Raw genomic sequence first — 21,401 nt, forward strand, 5'->3', positions numbered from 1 at the left:
GTTTATTGAGATTCAGGATCCTAGTCTCAGAATCAACTATGTCACTCTCCATCTTAATGAAGAATTCCATCATATTATGGTTGCTCATCTGCAAGCGGCCTCGCAGAACTAGTTTGCCAATTATTCCTTTCTCATTACACAATACCCAGTCCAGGATGGCCTTTTCTCTAGTTGGTTCCTCAACGTATTGGTCCAGAAAAACATCCCACATACACTTCAGGAATTCCCCCTCTACGGTATTGTTACTAATTTGCCCAATTTATATGCAGATCAAAGTCACCTTTAATTACAGATGTTGCTTTATTGCATGCATCTCTAATTTGCTGTTTAATGCCATTCCAAACATCACCTCTACAGTTTGGGGGTCTATATGCAACCCCCACTAACATTTTTTCCCCTTAATGTTTCTCAGCTCTACCCATACAGATTGTCGGAGTTAATATCTTTCCTCACTGTTGCGTTAATTTCCTCTTCAGACAGCAATGCAGCTCCACTGGCTTTTCCTTTTTGTCTGTCCTTCCTAAATACTGAATGCCCCTGGATGTTCAGCTCCCATCCCTGGTCACCCTGCAGCCATGTCTCCGTAATCCCGACTATATCACACCTGTTTACATTTATTTGCGCTGTTAATTCATCCACTTTATTGCGAATGCTCCTCGCGTTAAGGCATTAAGCCTTAAGGCTTGCCTTTTTAACATTACTTGTCCCATTCCCACTATTTTTCACTGAGGCCCTGTTCGATTCTTGCCCTTGATTTCTCTGTCTATCACTTTTCTTATTCCCCTTTCTGTCTTTTGTTCTTGTCCTTTATTCCCCCTCCTCTGACTCCTTGCATAGGTTCCCATCCCCCTGCCATTTTAGTTTAAACCCTCCCCGACCACTCTCGTAAATATTCCCCCGAGGACATCAGTCCCAGTCCTGCCCAGGTGTAACCTGTCCAGTTTGTACTGGGCCCTCCTCCCCCAGAACCAATGCCAAGGTCCCAGGGATCTGAAACCCTCCCCCTCACACCATCTCTTCAGCCAAGTATTCATCTGATATATCCTGCTATTACTACTCTGACTAGTACGTGGCACTGGCAGTAATTCTGAGATCACTACCTTTGAGGTCCTACTTTTCAGTTTACTTCCTAACTCCCTATATTCTGCTTTTAGGACCTCATAACATTTTTTAACCTATGTCGTTTGTACCAATGAATACCACGACCACTGGCTGTTCACCCTCCCCCTTCAGAATGTCCTGTAGCCGCTCTGAGACATCCTTGACCCTTGCACCAGGGAGCCAACATACCATCCTGGAGCAGTTTCCACTGCTCATCCACCGAAGTTACAGCCAATTCTGGGCACCGCACTTTGGGAAGAATATCAAGGCCGAAGGAATGGTGCAAGGGGAGATTTACCAGAATGGAACCAGGGATGAGGGACTTCAGTTAAATGGAGTGACCAGCAAAGTGACGATTGAGAGGATCATCGTGGATTAAAAGGGGCAGGTCAGGAGGAGCTGGACAATATGTTTCAGTTTGTAACAAAAACCTGGAAAAACTCCACAAGTCTGACAGCATCTGCAGAGAGGAATACAGTTAACATTTCGAGTCCGTATGACTCTTCATCAGAACTGAGGGAATACAAGAAATTAGGTTAAATATAAACTGGTTGAGGAGGGGTGGGACAGGTAGAGCTGGGTAGAGGACCAATGATAGGTAGAGGCAAAGGAGAGATTGCCAAAGATGTCATAGACAAAAGGGCAAAGGGGTGTTAACGGTGGTGCAAACATCAGGAGAGAAATGGAAAGCAATGAAGGTGATCAGGGCAAAAGAGACAGGCGGAAATCCTGTCAGAGAGAAGAACAATACTTCTTCAAGGTAGGCATTCCTTGAAGAGGAGTGGCAGTCAATTAATCATTAAGATAAAAGCAAAATACTGCGGAAGCTGGAAATCTGAAACAAATACAAAAATACCTGGAAAAACCCAGCTATTTTTGTTTTTGATTTCCGGCATCTGCACTATTTTGCTTTTATCTTAATAATTCTTGTGTATTGTAGTGAAAGTCCTGAGGGAATTACCGAACTGCATGTGTTCAGCAGCAGTGCAGGAACATTGAAACTGAAAGTGGTTTGAATCAGGAAGTGCTGAGTGTGAACATGGCTTCCAGACAGCCGGAGGAGAGTTGGACTGAGGAGGCAATTTGTCCCATTTGTCTTGATTTCTTCACCGAACCGGTTTTACTGGAATGTGGACACAACTTCTGCCGCTCCTGTATCACCCAGAGTTGGGAAGAGAAGGAGATAAACTCCTGCCCGGAATGTAGAGAAGAGTTTCCGGAAAGAAACCTCAGAATAAATCGGGCCTTAGCGAATTTGGCTGAGAAAGCTGGAAAAATGAAGGTGAACCTGAGAGAGAAGGAAAGTAAACTTCACTGTGAGGAACATGAGGAAGAACTGAAGCTGTTTTGTGAAACTGACAAGAAATTGATCTGTCTGATTTGTAGAGATTCGCGGGAACACAGAGAGCACCGCTTCATGCCGATTAAAGAAGCTGTCGGAATGTACAAGGTAAAAGAGAACAGAAATGAAGTAAATAAATAGATTCTTGAAAGGGAAAAACAACAGAGGTAACGGGCGTCGCTGTTTTAGGATTTTATAAAGTTATTACACAATGTTTTATTACAGATGCAAACTTTAAAATCGAGGTGTTTTTTGCGGGAGCAAATGTAGGTCAGCAAGCACCGGGGTGATGGGTGAATGGGGCATGGTGTAAGAAGATGGGCAGCAGGGTTTTGGATAGCCTCAAGTTTATGGAGGGTAGAATGTGGGAGAGCAGCCAGGAGTGCGTTGGAACATTCTGGAGGTAACAAAGGCATGATGAGCTTTTGTTCAAAATTCAGTCCAGGTCGACTGTGATTGCTCAAGGCTTTGCCCTGGGGAGTGAACCAGGGAATGGCTGTTCCCCAAGCTTTTGTTTAGTTGTAAAAGGTGCAGCACGTGGGCTCCTTCTGCCTGCTAAGCACAGGGCCCTGTGTGTGAATATTTGTGGCTTCTAGCATGCATAAGTGAGCCACACTGAAAGACCGACTGATAATCTTAAATTGATTTTTAGTGTAATTCTTAGCACAATCAGGATTAGACAACACTTGCTAAATGTTGTGTTCTCAATACCCATTTGCTGGGACTAAAGAATACGGGTTGCACGCATGATTCAGGATGGCCGAGTTGGTACAGAAGAAAGAACAGATCAGCAGACCAATATTAGATGAAGCACATACTGTTTATTTACAAAAGAGACACAGCTCTTACACTTGTGTGCTTCTAACACAAAACCTAACTCAAGACGACTAACTACAGAGGTAGCCTGAGCTACACAGCTATTGGATGACAAGATCATGTAATCATCCTGTATAACATTCTTCTTAAAGGTATATTACACATCAAATTATCACACTAAACAATCAAATTCGCATCTGGACAGTTAACTGTTCCATGCTGCATTCTCCATGGCAACGCCTCCACCAATCAGAGTCCACTTGCCAACCAATCAGCACTCTTCCCAGCAGTGTAAATTGTTGTCCCCTTAATGTTGCCAATTTCTTGTGAATTGTCCTGATGAGGGCAAGATGAAAACCTTTGATAGCATTTTTCAACCAAACTGCTGAATGTGAAGCAATAGGTACCCCACAATAAGAGCCTTCAGATTTTTAATTTTAACTGTAGGATGTTTAATTTTGGGTGTTTATTTCTGAAAAATATACAAATTAATTGTCCTTCTTTCATCAGGAGGAACTGCAAAATTTACAGAAGCCGATCCTGGACAAGAAGAAGGAATGTGATGCTGTAAAAAGTGATTATGAGAAAACATTAACCCACATTCAGGTACTTCTGATCTTATTTTGTTTGACCCTCTGTACAGAATTATAGACATCCAGAATTGTACTGTGCAGAATTCTGGTCTCCATATTACAAAAAGGATAAAGAGGCAGTGGAGAAGGCGCAAAAATATAATTACAAAGATGATACCAGAACTGAGAGGTTATACCTTTAGGGAAAGATTCAACCAGCTGGAAAAGAGAATCTGTGAGGTGACCTGAGAGAGTCCTTTAAAATTATGAAAGTTTTTGATAGTGTAGATGTTAAGAAGATGTTTCTGTTTGACAGGGAGTCCAAAACTTGGGGTTTTAAGTACAAGATATTCACCAATAAGCCAATTGAGAAATTAGCAACTTGATCCTCAGTTAGAGCTCCCTCTTCTGAATAAATTATCATCTGATCATATATCATCTGTTATATCTAATGTATAATGAAGTAACTAGATTTCAGAACATTAGAGAATAACTTTCTCTGTTTAAAATAAATCATACATACATCTCAATAAATTATCTGGATGTGGATTAACTAGATTGGGAATATTTTTTCTGTATAATATTCTGATATGAACAGAACTGCTCAGGCTGAATAACCTTTTTAAAATCCTCATTTAATTTATCAACCTCACTGATAATTTCCAAAGGACCAAAGTGTAAAGGCAGAGAAACAGATTACAGCCGAATTTGAAAAACTGCACCAGTTTCTCCGTGAGGAAGAGAGAATCGTGTTGGAAGATCTGAACCTGGAGAAAGAGAAAAAGAGTCAGGAGATGAAGGAGAGGATTGAGAAGATAATGGAGGAAATCTCATCGCTTTTAGTCACTGTTCGGGATATTGAACAAGAGCTGAGTGAACAGGACAACATCAAGTTTTTAACGGTGCCTGTTATTTATTTCTCTCTCCTTCACCTCTTTTCTTTGAGACTGTCGTGAAGAATGAACAGGTTGTGTCATCAATATCTAGAATATAAAATTCACTGACCAGAATAATGCCAATCACCTGTGACATTTTGTTTCCTCTGTCTCACACCCAAGGTCACTAACGGCTGCCTTTAACTTGGAAATTACTACATCTGGAGCTTGTTTATCGTGATATTCTAGGAGGTCAATTCCATTAAATTGAACAATGAGGAAAAGCAGCTTCATACAGAGTGAGAAACCCTCAGAAGGGTCAGACCATTCTACCCTGGGTGTACTTTTCCAGTTCAGCTGTGACTGGGAACTGCAGTCCAGGATCCATCCAGGCATTACCATGTTTACAATGCTTTGCTCCTCACTGGCTAGATCTGTAATGATTCTGTCCAGGAGAGAGCTCTCCACAGGCTCAGATACACATATAGGTAAAATTTTCTCCCAGCAGTTAAATGGTTAAATGTCCAGAGAGTGGGAGGGGGAATCTCCACTCTGCAAACATTTAAATTAAGATCAATTTGAATTGAAGAATTTCCCAGCAAGTTCAATGAACACCCTGTGTCCTTACTTTTGTTAATTCTCTGCTGTATATTTAAGTGCTGATTAATCTATTTTAACAGTGCTGGCTGGGGGATAAATGTTAAACAGGACATTGCGAGAACTCCAGTGCTCTTCTTGGAAAAGTGTCTTGGGAATTTTTCCCTTCACCTGAACAGACAGAAGAAGCCTCGGTTTAACATCTCAGCTGAAACCCGGTACCTCTGACAATGGAGTTCCCACTCAGCTGGTTGGTCATTGAGCTCAGTGGGACTCACAGCAAGTGTACCCGATATTATCATATTCTGTATGGTTCAGGTTTTCAGGTTACACAGAGTAGCCTGAGACGCTCTCTGTAGTATAACTGCGGACAAAGATTCAAATACAAGTTTGATTAGCCCCAAGACTGAACGTAAAATAACATTGCAGATTTACCCATCTTTCTAGGATAGTCCATGATTTCTATTGGACAACACTGGTACAGAGTCACAGAAACTTTTGTCTCCAGGACACATACAAATTATTAAATGAAATCATTAAAGTAATTCTCTTTAACCAATTAATTAATTATTGCTGAAAAGAGAAAATAATCTTTTCATCTGAAATTTTTTCACAAGTAATGTCTCTTTTCATCAATATTCAAGTTCTGTTCTACCAAGCAACTATTTTGTTTATTCCTTCATGGGAAGTGGGCATTGCTGGCTAGGCCAGCATTTGTTGCCCATCGCTAATTGCCCTTGAAAAGGTGGTGGTGAGCTGCTTTCTTGAACAGCTGCAGTCCCTGTGGTGTATGTATACCCACAGTGCTGTTAAATTAATTCCAATAATTGAACATCCATCAGGGTTTTACAATTGGATTGTATCTCTGTGAGTTGTGTTATGCAGTAAGATCGAGTCATTTGTAATATTGTGGAGTAACTCACAGTCCAGTGAGGACAGGAAGAGGCAGTCCAATAACTTGCGAAATTTATAATGTACTTTTCTGTGGAATCCAGTTTGTTTCTTTACTTTTTGTGATAAAATGCTCTCAAAACACAAACATAAATAATTCTTCTTGTTCCACAGAAAATTCAAGATCGACAGAAAAGGTAAAATTTAGACCCTTGATTTGATTTTTATTTCTAACATATTTCTCCCTCACCCTGGAAAGATCCAACACTGACCTTTATCTCCTGTTTCAGAGTGAAGCGAACTCTCCCAGAGCCACAGAAGGTTTACCCTTTAATAAATGTGGGGAAGTACATTGGGCCACTGCAGTACAGAGTGTGGAAAAAGATGCTGACGGTGATTAATACAGGTGGGTGTGAGCTTCCTGACACCAGCTATTAAACAGCTCTCTCTGTTATTAGTACAAGGGACCTGTCTCTTTATAATAAATATCTCATTGTATTTGTAACTGATTAGATTTTACTTCAGTTAGTTTTCTGTTAAAATATATAATTGTCTGATCTGTTTCCATTTGACATTTTTTGGTGAACACATAGCCTGGCCCAGAATTCCCAATGGAGGTATTTTCGGGACAGATCTGGGAACGGCTGAAATTCCATCTGTCCTGTTCCCGACACTGTACCAAATCCTGGAGTCTTGGGGATTTCCATATTGTCCGTCGGTGCCAATTCTATTTCCCACTCGATCAGTAGACTGGTCAGAAATGTAAGGGACAGGAGGGAGCTACATTTGAAAACTGAAAAATGCTGCTGCTTTTACTGGAGGCTGGTTTTCTGAAAGCCCACAATCAATCAGTGATCGATTACATTTGGGAATCAAACCTTTCAAATGTTCAATGTCCCCCATGTCTTCAGTTACACTGGACATAAAATAAACATATTAAATGATAGGGGGTGTGAGTGGGCCAGTGAAATTTGTTTGTCTGGATTGTCCTATGATTTCCCTCTCACTGTGGGTGCTAAATGGAGTTAAATAGGCAGGAACTGTGACTGCCTTAACTCTGTTGGTTTATAATTCACCTCAACAAAGTGTCATTTCCCTAATGTCCACACAGAGTCCACTCCACCACAGTGTGGGTGGTCAGCCCGCCCACACAATTTTTAAATTATTATTCATTCATGGGACGTGGGCATTGCTGGCTAGGCCAGCATTTGTTGCCCTTGTTCAGAGAGTATTTTAAGAGTCAACCACATTGCTGTGAGTCTGGAGTCACATATAGGGCAGACCAGCTAAAATGTCCTTCCCTGTAGGACATTAGTGAACCAGATGGGCTTTCACAACAATCAACAACACCATTAGACTTTTTTCAATTCTACATTTTTTTATTGTACTCAAATTCCACCATCTGTTGTGGTGGGTTTGGAACCCAGGTCACCAGAACATTACACTGGATCTCTGGATTTCCAGCTCAGTGACAATACCACTATTCCACTCCCAATTTAATCCTCAACCTCAACTCTAGTTAATCCCAGCAGTACATGGGGGATCCCCACTCACCAGGATTGATGATCAAGAAGATGACACTTAGATTTCTCAGTTCCTCACCTCCGAGGAGGGTGCAGCCTCTCCCCCAGTGGATTTTAGGGAGATTTGTCCACTGATAGCTGGACTTTCACCTGGACAATATCGGCTGAACTTTACGGACCACTCGTGGGCAAACAGGCAGGTGGACCTGTAAATTAGGGTGCCATGTCCTTGGTGACATACCCGCCACTGGTTCACCCATTCCCACAGAAACATAGAAACAAGGAACAGGAGTAGCCATTTGGCCCTTCGAGCCTGCTTCATCATTCATTACGATCATGGCTGATCATCCAACTCAATAGCCTCCTCCTGCTTTCTCCCCATACCCTGTGATTCCTTTCGCCCCTAGTGCTATATCTAACTCCTTCTTGAAAGCATATAATGTTTTGGTCTCAACTACTTTCTGTGGTAACGAATTCTGCAGGCTCACCACTCTCTGGGTGAAGAAATTTCTCCTCATCTCAGTCCTAAATGGTCTACCCCATATTCTCAGACTGTGACCCCTGGTTCTGGACTAGCCCACCATCGGGAACATCCTTCCTGCATCTACCCTGTGTAGCCCTGTTAGAATTTTATAGGTTTCTATGAGATCCCCCTCATTCTTCGAACTCCAGCGAATATAATCCTAATCAACTCAATCCCTCCTCATATGTCAGTCCCGCCATCCCAGGAATCAGTCAGGTAAACCTTCGCTGCACTCCATCTATAGCAAGTATATCCTTCCTCAGATAAGGAGACCAAAACTGCACACAATATTCCAGGTGTGGTCTCACCAAGGCCCTGTACAATTGCAGAAAGACATCTCTGTTCCTGTACTCAAATCCTCTGGCTATGAAGGCCAACATACCATTTGCCTTCTTTACCGCCTGCTGCACCTGCATGCTTACCTTCAGTGACTGGTGTACAAGGACACCCAGGTCTCGTTGCACATTCCCCTCTCTCAATTTATAGCCATTCAGATAATCATCTGCCTTCCTGTTTTTGCTACCAAAATGGATAACCTTACATTTATCCACATTATACTGCATCTACCATGCATTTGCCCACTCACTCAGCTTATCCAAATCACACTGAAGCATCTCTGCATCCTTCTCACAGCTCACCCTCCCACCCAGCTTTGTGTCATCTGCAAATTTGGAGATATTACATTTAATTCCCTCATCTAAGTCATTAATATATATTGTGAATAACTGGAGTCCCAGCACTGATCCCTGCGGTACCCCACTAGTCACTGCCTGCCATTCCGAAAAAGACCCGTTTATTCCTACCCTTTGTTTCCTCTCTGCCAACCAGTTTTCTATCCATCTCAATACACTACCCCAATCCTATGCGCTTTAATTTTACACGCCAATCTCTTATGTGGAACTTTGTCGTAAGCCTTCTGAAAGTCCAAATAAACCACATCCACTGGCTCCCCCTCATCAACTCTACTAGTTACAATCTCGAAAAATTCAAGTAGATTTGTCAAGCATGAGTTCCCTTTCATAAATCCATGCTGACTCTGTCTGATTCTGCCACTGTTTTCCACGTTCCAGCTATTAAATCTTTTATAATGGACTCTAGAATTTTCTCCGCTACCAACATCAGGCTGACTGGTCGATAATTCCCTGTTTTCTCTCTGCCTCCCTTATTAAACAGTGGGTTTACATTAGCTACCCTCCAATCTGTAGGAACTGTTTCAGAGTCTATAGAATCTCGGAAGATGACCACCAATGCATCCACTATTTCCAGGGCCACTTCCTTAAGTACTCTGGGATGTTGATTATCAGGCCCCGTTGATTTATCAGCCTTCAATCCCATCAATTTCCCCAACACCATTTCCCTACTAATACTGATTTCTTTCAGTTCCTCCCTCTCACTAAACCCTGTGTTCTCCAACATTTCTGTTATGTTATTTGTGTCCTCCTTTGTGAAGACAGGACCAAAGTATGGATTTAGTTGGTCAGCCATTTCTTTGTTCCCATTGTAAATTCCCCTGTTTCTGAATGCAAGGGACCTACATTTGTCTTCACCAATCTTTTTCTCTTCACATACCTATAGAAACTTTTACAGTCAGTTTTTATGTTCCCTGCAAGCTTACTCTCGTACTCTATTTTCCCCTTCTTCATCAATCCCTTGGTCCTCCTTTGCTGAATTCTAAATTGCTCCCAATCCTCAGGTCTGTTGTTTTTTCTGGCCAATTTGTCTGCCTCTTCTTTGCGTCTAGTACTGTCTCTAATTTCCCTTGTAAGCCATGGTTTGGCCACCTTTCCTGTTTTACTTTTGCGCCCAACAGGAAGAAACAATTGTTGCAGTTCACCCATGCGCTCTTTGAATGTTTGCCATTGCCTATCCACCGTCATCCCTTTAAGTAAACTTTCGCAATCCATCATGGCCAACTCGCACCTCATCCCATCATAGTTTCCTTTATTAAGATTCAGGACCCAAGTCTCAGAATCAACGACGTCACTCTCCATCTTGATGAAGAATTCTGTCATATTATTGTCGCTCAACCCCAAGGGGCCTCACACAACTAGATTGCCAATTATTCCTTTCTCATTACACAATACCCAGCCTCACCCCACCTCATAATTTTATGGCTAGCAGGGGAGGTGTCAGGTGGTCACCTGACTTTGGCCGAATTGAGGCGAGTTGACTCAGCAGCAGTGTGATTGCCCCTGAAATTTACATGAGGGTGTGTGGATCCCACCCTCAGCATAAAATCCAGCCCTATTACTGTTCGTGGCAGTCACGTTACTGCTGTCCTGAATTTCTCTGCACCTGGATCCTTACAGGCAACAGGGAGGCAGTGGCATTGTCATTGGACTAGTATTCCAGAGGCCCAGGGTAATGCCCGTAGAGCGGAGCCTTGACAAGGTGGACTTCGAAAGGATGGTTCCTCTTAAGAATGAGTCCAGAACTAGGGGGCACTGTTTTAAATTAGGTGTCGCTCTTTTAGGACAGAGATGAGGAGAAATTTTTCCTCTCTGAAGGTTGTCGGAATTTGGAACTCTGCCTCAGAATGTGGTGGAGGCGGGGTCACTGAATATTTTGAAGGCAGAGGTAGAGAGATTCTTGTTAGGCAAGGGGACCAGAGGTTCCCGGGGGTAGACGGGAATGTGGAATTTGAAGGCACAAGCAGATCAGCCATAATCGTATTGAATGGCGGAGTAGCGTCGAGGGGCTGAATGGTCTACTTCCATTCCCATTTCTTATGCTGTTTGTCTGTCATGCTCCCACTCCCTATGTTGTGCCTCTGCTTGTCGTGGCCACCTGTCACTCTCTCTAACTCCCTCTCTCTCTGCTCGTCACTCTCTGTCTCTCTCTGTCTCTCTCTGTCTCTCACTGCCAGTCACATGCTCTCTCTGCCTGGCACATTCTCTCTCTCCCTCTTTCTCTCTGTTTTTCTCACCGTCTCCCTCTCACTGCCGATTATGCCCCCTCTTTCTCTCTCTCCCCCTCTCTGTGCATGTCACACACACTCTCTCTCTGTCAGTCACGATCTCACCTCTCTCCGCCTGTCAATTTTCCTCTCTCTCTCACTCACTGTAAGTTATGCACACTGCTCTGTGTTTGAATGTCACCTTCCCCTCTTTCAAAGAAGTTTAACTATTTACAATACATGCTCATGTTTAGTCCCCATTACACAAGTGCATAGAACTGATGAATCTGTGAGTCTCTAAAGCGTAAAGATAATCAGCTGGCACTCCCAGATCTTGCAATGGTAACCTCGTCTGGAGGTTTCTTTAATTGCTCACAGTGATCTGTGGGATTGACATTCTTGGATGTTGTTCCTGGTTGTATTTGGGATCTTGTCCTGGATGCAGTAGGACTGTACGGTGGTCGAGGAGCTGGAATGGATCTGATTTGTCTCCGGTTATGCTTCACTGTTGCACCTTTGTGTGTAATGACTTCATAGAACCTTGATTCTGAACAAATCCTTGTCACCTCAGCTGGTTGCTTGTGGGATTCTGGATGTAAACTCATTGCCCCAACTGTAAATTTCACAATTCTGTACCTGAATTTTTATTGTACACATTAGTCACCTTATCTTGTAGTTTTAAAATTTGCTCTCTAGTTTCTGAGGAATTCGAGTGGGTAAGAGTTGCTATGCACTGGTCTGCCAAGCATGTGCCCTGCTGGTGATGGAATAGTTGCATTTAAGGTGTTGTCTGAGATGTAACATTGCAATGTGTAGATCTTGCTTGGTCTGTCTACATTTGAGAATTAGGGATTTCACTGCATGAATGATTCGTTCAGCTAGGCTGTTCGATCTAGAGTAATGAGGAGAAGAAGTAGTGTGATTGATATTCCATTTCTCATACATATCCCAAAATGGTTTACCAATAAATTGCAGACTGTTATCCATAATGATCTGTCTAGGCACACCAAATAAACTGAAAATAGCCCTTAAGATTGCATGTGGCAGTTATGCTTAACATATTGTGCAATTGTCGAATAATTGGGTATTTGTAGTCGACCATGATGATGAAGAATGTGCCATGGACATGAAAGAGGTAGAATCTGACGTTGGGCCAAGGATGCGTAAGAACTTTATGTGGAATCAATGGTGCTTTGTGTTGATTGACATGTGCTCTTGACATGCCTTGTATTTCTTGATGATGACTTCACTGTCATTGTTCATACCCGGCCAATAGACTGACCCTCTTACGAGTCTTCTCGTCTGATCTATGCCCATGTGTGAGTAATGAAGTTGTTGAAGAGTATCAATATCGTCAGAGAGCCGCTGCTCAGGAATCCGCACTTCCACCATTTTCGGTGGCTGGCGGAGAGGAGGGCTGTGGCTGCTGGGGTGACCAGGACAGGGGATGTGTCGGATGGCGGAGGAGTGGGCTGGATGCTTCTGCAGGATTTGGCACATAGTGCATCGGTATGTATCTGGCTCACAGCCAATGCCATTCAAGACCTTAGGATGGTCATGCCCAGCCCTGATGTCATTCTGGGTCTCGAGATGGTGCAGGTGTGCGGTGGCCTTCCTTCAGAGCGTACCCCTGTTTGGACAGAATTCCACATTCACCCCAAATCTCAAACCCTCCTTCTGGAGCTGGGGCCCTGCAACCTGAGTCGCCTCGCGGAAATGCCCTCTGTGTCCTTTAGCATGGTGCGAAGGGGGTTCCTGTATGGGCTGCCGCTGCACACCCTTCACTCCCTTGCCCTCAGCCACTGCCCAGACACGCCCTGGCATACCTTGTTGCCCTTCAGTGGCAGAGGTCCCCAGTGGGGGGGGGCTCTCTACATGGAAGTCCTCCTCCTTTCCATCAGGGACCTGGGGTGGTGGGTGTTGCAGGCAGCAGTCCCATACAACCGTAGCATGTGTCGGTTCACGGACTCCCAAGATGTCTGCGTCTTTTCCGGCCTTGTGGAGTGCGAGGACCACACTTATATAGGTTGTTATAAGCTGCACCCCCTTTTTAGTTACTTGAAGAACCTTTTGCTTCTGTTTTGTTTGAACTTCAGTCCCACGCTCCTGATCTGCGGGCACCCAATGAGGAGGGAGACGGGGAGGGAGGAGCATCTCCTCGTGAACCTGCTCCTGGGCCCGGCCAAGTTGGCCTTTATCAGGCCCAGGCAGTGGATGATCCAGGGGGTCATCAGGCCCGACTGTCTCCCCGTCTTCTGTGCCTATGTTTGCAGCCGGGAGTCCCTGGAGACGGAGCACGCAGTCCCCGCTGGCATCGTCGAGGCCTTCCGTTCTCGGTGGGCACCGTGGGCACTGGGGTGTTTTATTGATCACTTTGATCACATTTTGGATTAATGTTTGTAAGTTTGCTTCAAATTTTGTCTTTTGTTTTTGCAGTTTCCCTTTTAAGGGGCTGCCTTTTCATTTGTCCCTTGGTTTGTTAATTTAGTTTATTTGGTTTTGACTCGAAAGAGTTACAAAATGAAATTAAATGCCACACTCAGACAGACGTAACTATTTACCCCCATAAACCTACTTTACAATAAACCAGAAAAATATTGTGAAAATTATGACACCTCATGACATCCACTATGGCCCTGGTGCTGCTGTGACTCTCATTGTATCTCCTTTCTGTGTCAGTTCTGGACACCCTCACAGGCATCATTAGAGATCTTTTCAGTGAATAGCTCTTAATGTCTAGAATCCGTCCCTCTAACCCATCCGGGCTGGTGAAGAGGTCTGGAATCTGAGAGTTCCTGAGGATGTATGAGTCGTGTCTGCTGCCCAGGTACCTGGCACACACCTGCATGACCTGCCGAATATGGTCACACACCAGCTGGACATTGATCGAGTGGAAGCCCTTTCTGTTTCTGAAGGTGCATGGCTGTCCAGCAGGAGACTTAGTGGCTACGTGCATGCAGTCAGTGGCTCCCTGCACCCGGGGGAAAACTGCAATCGCTGCAAATCCTCAGCCTTATCCATTTGGCCCTGGACATCCTGCGTGAAGGGGATGTAATTCCCAGCCCTTTGGAATATTGTATCTGTGAACACCTTGATGCAGTGGTGTGCAGCAGGCTGTGTTATCCCACTGAGATCTCCACAGGCTGCCTGGAATGTGCCTGTTGTGAAGAAGTAAAGCTCCACTGTTACCTTCAATGTGACAGGCACCAGGTGGTTGGGTGAGATCTCCCCTGTCAGCATCTCACATAGTGATGTCACAGTGACTCCTGAAAGTCACGGAGTCTCACTCAGTTGCAGGTAGCTGAATCTCTGCCTGTATATTCTTGGGACAGAATAAGTTCATTTGTGCCTCTGCTGAGGGTTTCTGGGTTCCTCCTGCCCATTGGGGTCTGGCATTACTCTGCCTCCTTCCTGAGGAACCACAGCATCCTGAGCGCCCCTGTGCTCCCTTCTTCCTCTCACCTTTCTCATCTTGCTTCTCCTGTTAATCGTTCTCTCCTCCTCACTGGAGGATGTCTCTCCAGCTGAGACCACAATGCCATCTGTCTCCGAGACTTTTCACCCCAGGTAACAAACAGCAAAATAATCAATCGAAAGAACCCTCTGAACCAGAGGAGAGTCCTCCTGATGAAACAGTATCCAAAAGGTTCCTCTGCTCAGTCACACGAGCAGTCTCTGCTGTCAATGAAGTGTTAATTGCAAAGCTGAGACTCTGGTGTGAGCTGCAGTTTTAAAACCCGCCCAAACAAGCTCGCCTATGAAAAAAACAAAATCCTCACCAGTCGTGATTCTCACCCTGAAGGGGTATTATTATCTTTTGACCGTATTATTGCAGTGAGATGGGTAGTTAAATAGCTCTATTGCCTTTTAAATTGATATTTAAATATCGTGGGCAGGTTCCTGACTTTTTGACCCGCCCGCGTACTCTATTATCAGCAACCGGCGTGATGATGTCATAAACGCGCCCGACATCATCATGTCCCATAATACTCTCCGTGAAGCTGGGTACGCTTCTGATCTCAGAGCTGATTATTCAGCTTTTCATACCTGTTTGCTTTCATAGTCCTGCTCTTTCAATCCATGAGCAATACTTTGCAATGTGAACTAATTAAATTAGACAATTCAATATAATCCAAATGGATGAGGCGGATTTTCAAATTGGAAGCAGGAACCTGACATCCGGATGAAATGGATCTACTTATCCACTCTATCTAGACCTCTCCTAATTTTATACACTTCAAATAGGTCTCCCCTCAGCCTCTTCTGTTCCAAAGAAAAGATCCCCAGCTTATCCAATCTTTCCTCATAACTAAAATTTCCTCTGTATTCTCCATAGTGCAATCACATCTTTCCGAGAGTGCAGTGAACAGAACTGCAGGCAGTACTCCAGATGTGACCTAACTAGTGTTTTATACAGTTCCAGTATAACCTCACGGTGAAAGTCATAAGATGATTGGCTGGTGAGTATTGCTGCTTAGGGACTGAGTTTAAAAAATGTTAAAAATATTACCTAATAATAACAAATTAGTAGCTGGCGAGTTTTATCTTCTTTTTTTAAGTAAGGTTTATTCCCACTAGTAAGGCATATTAAGTATTAGTAGGGTTTATCAATATTAGTAAAGCTTATTAATACTAGTAAGGTTTATTAGTATCGGTAAATCTTTATTAGCAAATTCCGAGTGTGAGATTTTCCACGTGCACAGAATCGAATTGAGATGAGCACATGGGCAGAATGAACCTGAGAGGCTCGACTGGGGATGCAGCCAGAAGTGTGGCCTGGTGAAATATGTTGCTTTGTTGAGTCTGGAGCCTGAAGCAGTGGATTATCTGTGAATGTTCATGTCTGGGTTTTGAGTGTAGTGTGGTCCTATATGTGACAGGGATATAAGATGGTCAAAAGGGTATACGGGATCCTTGCTTTCATTGGCTGGGGTATAGAATATAAATGCTGTGAGGTTTTAGTGGAGCTGTAAAAAAAACTTTTCACAGTTTGCTTTCATTTTGAAGCCCTGTAACCATTTTCTGTCCTAAATCACTATTTTGTGGGTGAAGCATAGAGTTAAACCAGGAGAGAAGAAACAAAGCTGAACAGCAATGCCATTGCAGTCAAGCAGCAACCAATGATCATCTAAGGCAGTTGCCACTTAAAGTGCTGCAACCTGGAGCTAAACTAAGTTCAAAAGCTGTAAAAGAAAATCTGAATAGCTGTTACAACTTTCAGATAGCATTAAAAATCCTGAAAAAAGCAAAAAGATGACCACAAAATTTCTAACACTCAACTGGAAGGCAACTGATCTTCTATCTGAGTTGACTTTGTTCTGATAACGCGTCAAGCTGTGTTTTCTGGACCTCAATATTTCTGAACGTGATAAACAACATTGAAATGAAAATTGCTGTCGGGAATGAAGGTCTCCACAGACTGAACATGTCAAGTCCGTCAGATGGCCACCTTAAAAATCTGAATAAAATATGGTCTAACACTCGAAGATCAATTACGACTGAAGCTCAACTTCAGAATACACCTTCTGGAATTCATGTCCTTTAGTGAACAACCGACAGAGACCATTGATCAGTAGCTGTCGATACAAGGGGTGTGATTGTGACTTCACGGCAGCAGAGCTAGCCGACAGAATAATCGAGCTTGTTATAGCATCTACTCCAATAGAAGTGTTCCAAAAAGACCTCTTGGACCAGCCCAAAGTCTACACTATAGAAGTGACTACAAAGCAGATACAAGTATGAAACCAGACTATTGGGTAGAAAAAGTCTACAGGCTATGCCGAATTTATCCACCATTGGCACCATTGCCAATACAGGTTAGACTAGTAAGCAATGCAGGAGATACAATCTCATACATACATCCAGAAATTGCCCAGCTTTTAATGCTGTATTCAATGTATGTGGCATCAGAGGACATTGGAAGTGTGAGTGCTGAAAGCAAAGGCCAAAAGAAGTGGGTCAATGTCATGAGAAACCACAACCAGAGGCCGGACAGATGCAGCATTCCAACAAACCAAGGGTGTGCACCAAACAGCATCAAGAGAAGATCCACGACATGTCTGGCCAAGCTACACGGTCAGGTGAGAATGACCAGACCACCAACAGTGAAAGTGAACAAACAATCAGCCTGGTGAACATCAAAGAATATATTGGCACAGTGATACCAACAGAAGCCTTTGCCAACATCCAGATAAATATGCCCATAGCTGAAGGGGCAGCATAACCCACGTGCAAAACTGGATACCAGTACAAGTGTAAACATCATTCCATTTCACACACTGAAATGTATGTACCCACAGAAATGGCAAGTGATGATTCAACCAACCAACGCCAAACTCACTGCATACAATGACCGGGAGATTCCATCCCTGGGATCTATTACATTCAAATGTCACTTCAACAACTCACTCTGATTACCCCAGATATTTTACATTGTGGACACCACGGGTCCAGTGATTGCAGGCCGACCGGCGGGCAAGGACCTGTCCTTGGTCACCATCCATAGTAACATCAAGACAAAGATGAGGAAGACAGAGCCCAAGGAGAACCATTGGAAACCCGGTGCTTACATTGGGAGAATATCACCAAACTCTGCAATGCACATCATCGGCCAGCAGGCTGAGCGGCACAATTTGAGCTGAATTTAATTTTTTATTATTCATTCATGGGATGTGGGAGTCACTGGCTAGGTCAGCATTTATTGTCCATCCCCAGTTGCGCTTGAGAAGGTGGTGGTGATCTGCCTCTTTGAACCGCTGCAGTCCATGTAGTGTAGGTACACCCACAGTGCTGTTCAGGAGGGAGTCCTAAGATTTTTGGAAAATTATGAACATATTTGCACTTCATTACCTATCACTGGTTCCTCCTGTTTTATCTGTGCACAAACCACTGGATTTTCCTGTGCCTGAAACTCAGAACCCACTGTCCTCTTAATTCCAGAACTTTTCTGCACCCCTATAATTCCAACAGATTTCCCCTGCAATTTCCAGCGGACTGAGTTCATGTGTCTAACTTTATTACAATGAAATCATCTCAATTTTCGAATGTGACTTCTACCCTCAGCACCTTCCTTTGTATTCTTAGGAAAAACATCCTGACAATTTCCACCTACTCTTTCTCACCCCTAACTACAAACCTTCCTTTCACATTCCCACTTTCTATCCTTTTCCAATTTGAAAGGGTGACGAAAAAAAGGTTTAGCTTTCTGAACTAACTCACAATCATCAGCTATCTCTGCTGCTTGCCTGACAGATTCAACCCTCTGTTCCACCACATGAGTTCTCACTACCGAAGGAATTGAATCTTTAAATTCTTCCAAAATAATTACCTCTCTAAGAGCTGCATATGTTGTCTCTATCTTTAATGCCCGTATCTACCGGTCAAAATTACTTTGTTTTACTTTTTCAAGCTCAATATAATTTGCCCCGGCTGTTTTCTCATATTCCTAAATTTCTGCCTATCTGCCTCAGGAACCAACTCGTCTGCACTCAAAATAGCCTTTTTTCACCACATCATAATTCATTGACATTTCTTCTGACAGCAAAGCATAAACCTCATGTTCTCTACCCACCTACCTGGATTGTAACAACAATGTCCAGTTTTCCTGTGGCCATTTCATCTCTTTAGTTATCTTCTCAAATGAAATAAAGAATGCTTCAACATCTCTTTCCTCAAACTTTGGAAGAACTTGTACAAATTTAAACGTCTCCTCACTGGGTTTTAAATTAAAGGTTTTTACATCATCAGAACGTTCCTCAGAATATGAGGTCTCTTTTTTAACTTCCAGCCTTTGAAGTTGGTATGCCCTTTCTCTTTCCTTCTCACTTTCCCTTGCCTCTCTTTCTTTATCCTTCTCTCTTGCCTGGAATTCCAGTTCTAGCTTCCTTTCTTTCTCTTGTCTTTCTGCTTTCTCACTTTGAAATGCCCTTTCCTTTTCTGCTGCCTCTCGCTCAATTTTTCTCGTTCCTTTCTTTATTCAAGTTTAAACTTCTTCATTTCTAACTGAAGTCTCGCTACCTCCAGCTGTGACTCACTAGTGCCAGGTATCACTTCCAACTTCAAATGTTGTGTTATACCTTCAATTATATCTGCTTTATTAACCCCTGCAGGTAACCCCAATTGTAATGTATCCACCAATTCCAGTAACTTAACTTTAGATATCTTTTGTAAACAGGCCAAACTATAATTTCAACTCCCAAACAAGTCTGAGCAACTGCCAAAGCCATATTGCAGCCTCACCACTACAAAAGGCCTCAGCCAAACTTCTCAATTCAAAGTGCTTCTCCTACTCGTAGCCTTAAGATTCACCAACTCCAAACAAATCAAGGAATTTCAAATATATCCCACAAGAATGTTATGACACAGCCGACGGTAAATGCTGAGCTGTTCAAATCCCAGAGGGAAACTTGAAACAACTGTCACAATTAATTTTCAATTTGTATAAATGTTGAGATGCCTGCCTTGAATTCAGTAGTAATAAGACCACCAAATCTAATAGGTTTTTTTACAAAACTAGAGTGAACATTTACTAATAGAGAAATGATTTTTAATCCATACACAGATCTACAAATTACTACTATGATAACTTCAAATTCCCTACTCAATCTAACTCCAAGTTACACTTTTGTCAAGGCAACAGAAAGACACATAGATTTTAAAAGACCCAGGCAAAGAATCATGATACCCTGAACAAGTCGCATTCGGAGCGCATTTTCTTCACTTTAGTCCCTGGAGACAGCAGCTTGAGGCATAGATGCTGAAGGCTTTTTCACATACTTATAAAATTTTAAAAATGCCATCCCTTACAAAACAGTCTTTATACATATCTTCCTCTTTGAATGCAAATACCCATTGTTTCACTCTGTCTTTGGACTTTATCCCCCTAATAATAAAACCCTCTTATAGCACTAAGTTTTTCCAGTAATCTTCAGGAAAAATAAACACACTGTTTCTAAACTTCACCTGACGAGGTGACACATTTCACCCCTCCTTTGAAAACAATCTAGTCTGGTTTATTTCAAAATGCAAAGGTTCCCCTGACACCTATCTTTCTAAACTTCCCCATGGTTATCTATCTAACATTTCAAAGCTGACCTCCCTTCTTAGACCAAAGCACCCAGACTAATTCATTTAAGTCTCATACACACACTGACACGTATAGACACACAGACACATCCCACTATTAGTCTATTTTACAATAAATTCCAATAACATTATAAGGATTATTACATCTTCTTAACAGTTATTCGCTACAGGATTCCTAGCCTCTGACCTGCTCTTGTAGCCACTGTATTTATATGGCAAGTCCAGTTCAGTTTCTGGTCAATAGTAACCCCCAGGATGTTAGAAGTGGGGGATTCAGTGATGGTAATGCCATTGAATGTCAAGGGGTGATGGTTTGATTCTCTCCTGTTGGAGATGATCATTGCTTGACACTTGTGTGGCGTGAATGTTACTTGCCACTTGTCAGCCCAAGCCTGGATGTTGTCCAGGTCTTACTGCATTTGAACATGAACTGCTTCGGTATCTAAGGAGTCGTGAATGGTGCTGAACATTGTGAAATCATGTACACCTATTCCAACCATGTACACTTCATCATACTGCAGAACCAATACAGAATTACTATTCAGTGAACAAGCGCAGACAAATCTCCCAAGTCATCACCTGTCAGTACTCCCAAGAGATGTGACGTATTACACGAAAAACAAGGGAATGGGCACTACAAAAAGGAAAACCAATCTTGGTGGATTTCTGCAATGTTCATGCACAGAGGCTTTTAAATATGTTGATAGTATCTTATTGAAACTTATATAATCCTGAGGATCTTATTGAAACATATAAGTTTCTTAGGGTACTTGATAGGGTGGATACCAGGAGGGTATTTCCTCTTGTGGGGGAGACTAGAATTAGGGGACAAGGTTTAAAAATAAGAGGTCTCCCATTGAAAACTGAGACAAGGGGATTTGATTTCTCTCTTAGATGGTCATTAGCCTGTATTCTTTTCACTAGAGAGCAGTGGAGGCTGGGTCACTGAACTTATTCAATGCTGAGTTTGATAGAATTTTGACACACAAGTGAGTCTAGGGTTATGGGGCTGCAGACAGGAAAGTAGAGTTGAGGCCACAATCGGTTCAGCTATGATGTTATCAAATGGGAGAGCAGGCTCGGGGATCTGCCTGGCCTACTCCTGCTCCTTGATCCTGTGTTCCTATGTCAACTCAATCCAAATTATGGCCCTTCGTACCCTTATACCTAGTGTACACTAT

At 42.9% G+C, this 21,401-nt stretch overlaps 1 protein-coding gene across 2 annotated transcripts in view; it reads left to right on the plus strand.

Annotated features, from left to right (window-relative positions):
* The first annotated feature begins 2,110 nt into the window (after positions 1-2,110).
* Positions 2,111-21,401, plus strand: part of LOC144695591 (zinc-binding protein A33-like) — a 31,313-nt gene continuing 12,022 nt past the window's right edge. Inside the window, exons 1-5 of one of the 2 annotated variants that reach the window (XM_078566486.1) lie at positions 2,111-2,572; positions 3,770-3,865; positions 4,500-4,733; positions 6,369-6,391; positions 6,485-6,600. In XM_078566486.1, the coding sequence (XP_078422612.1) occupies positions 2,141-2,572; positions 3,770-3,865; positions 4,500-4,733; positions 6,369-6,391; positions 6,485-6,600 (901 nt within the window). In that variant the 5' untranslated portion in view covers positions 2,111-2,140. The remainder of the gene's footprint in view (positions 2,573-3,769; positions 3,866-4,499; positions 4,734-6,368; positions 6,392-6,484; positions 6,601-21,401) is intronic. The other variant, XM_078566487.1, reaches the window with a different exon arrangement.

Source organism: Cetorhinus maximus, chromosome 21 (genome assembly GCF_964194155.1).
Source record: "Cetorhinus maximus chromosome 21, sCetMax3.hap1.1, whole genome shotgun sequence".
NCBI classification, from domain to species: domain Eukaryota; kingdom Metazoa; phylum Chordata; class Chondrichthyes; order Lamniformes; family Cetorhinidae; genus Cetorhinus; species Cetorhinus maximus.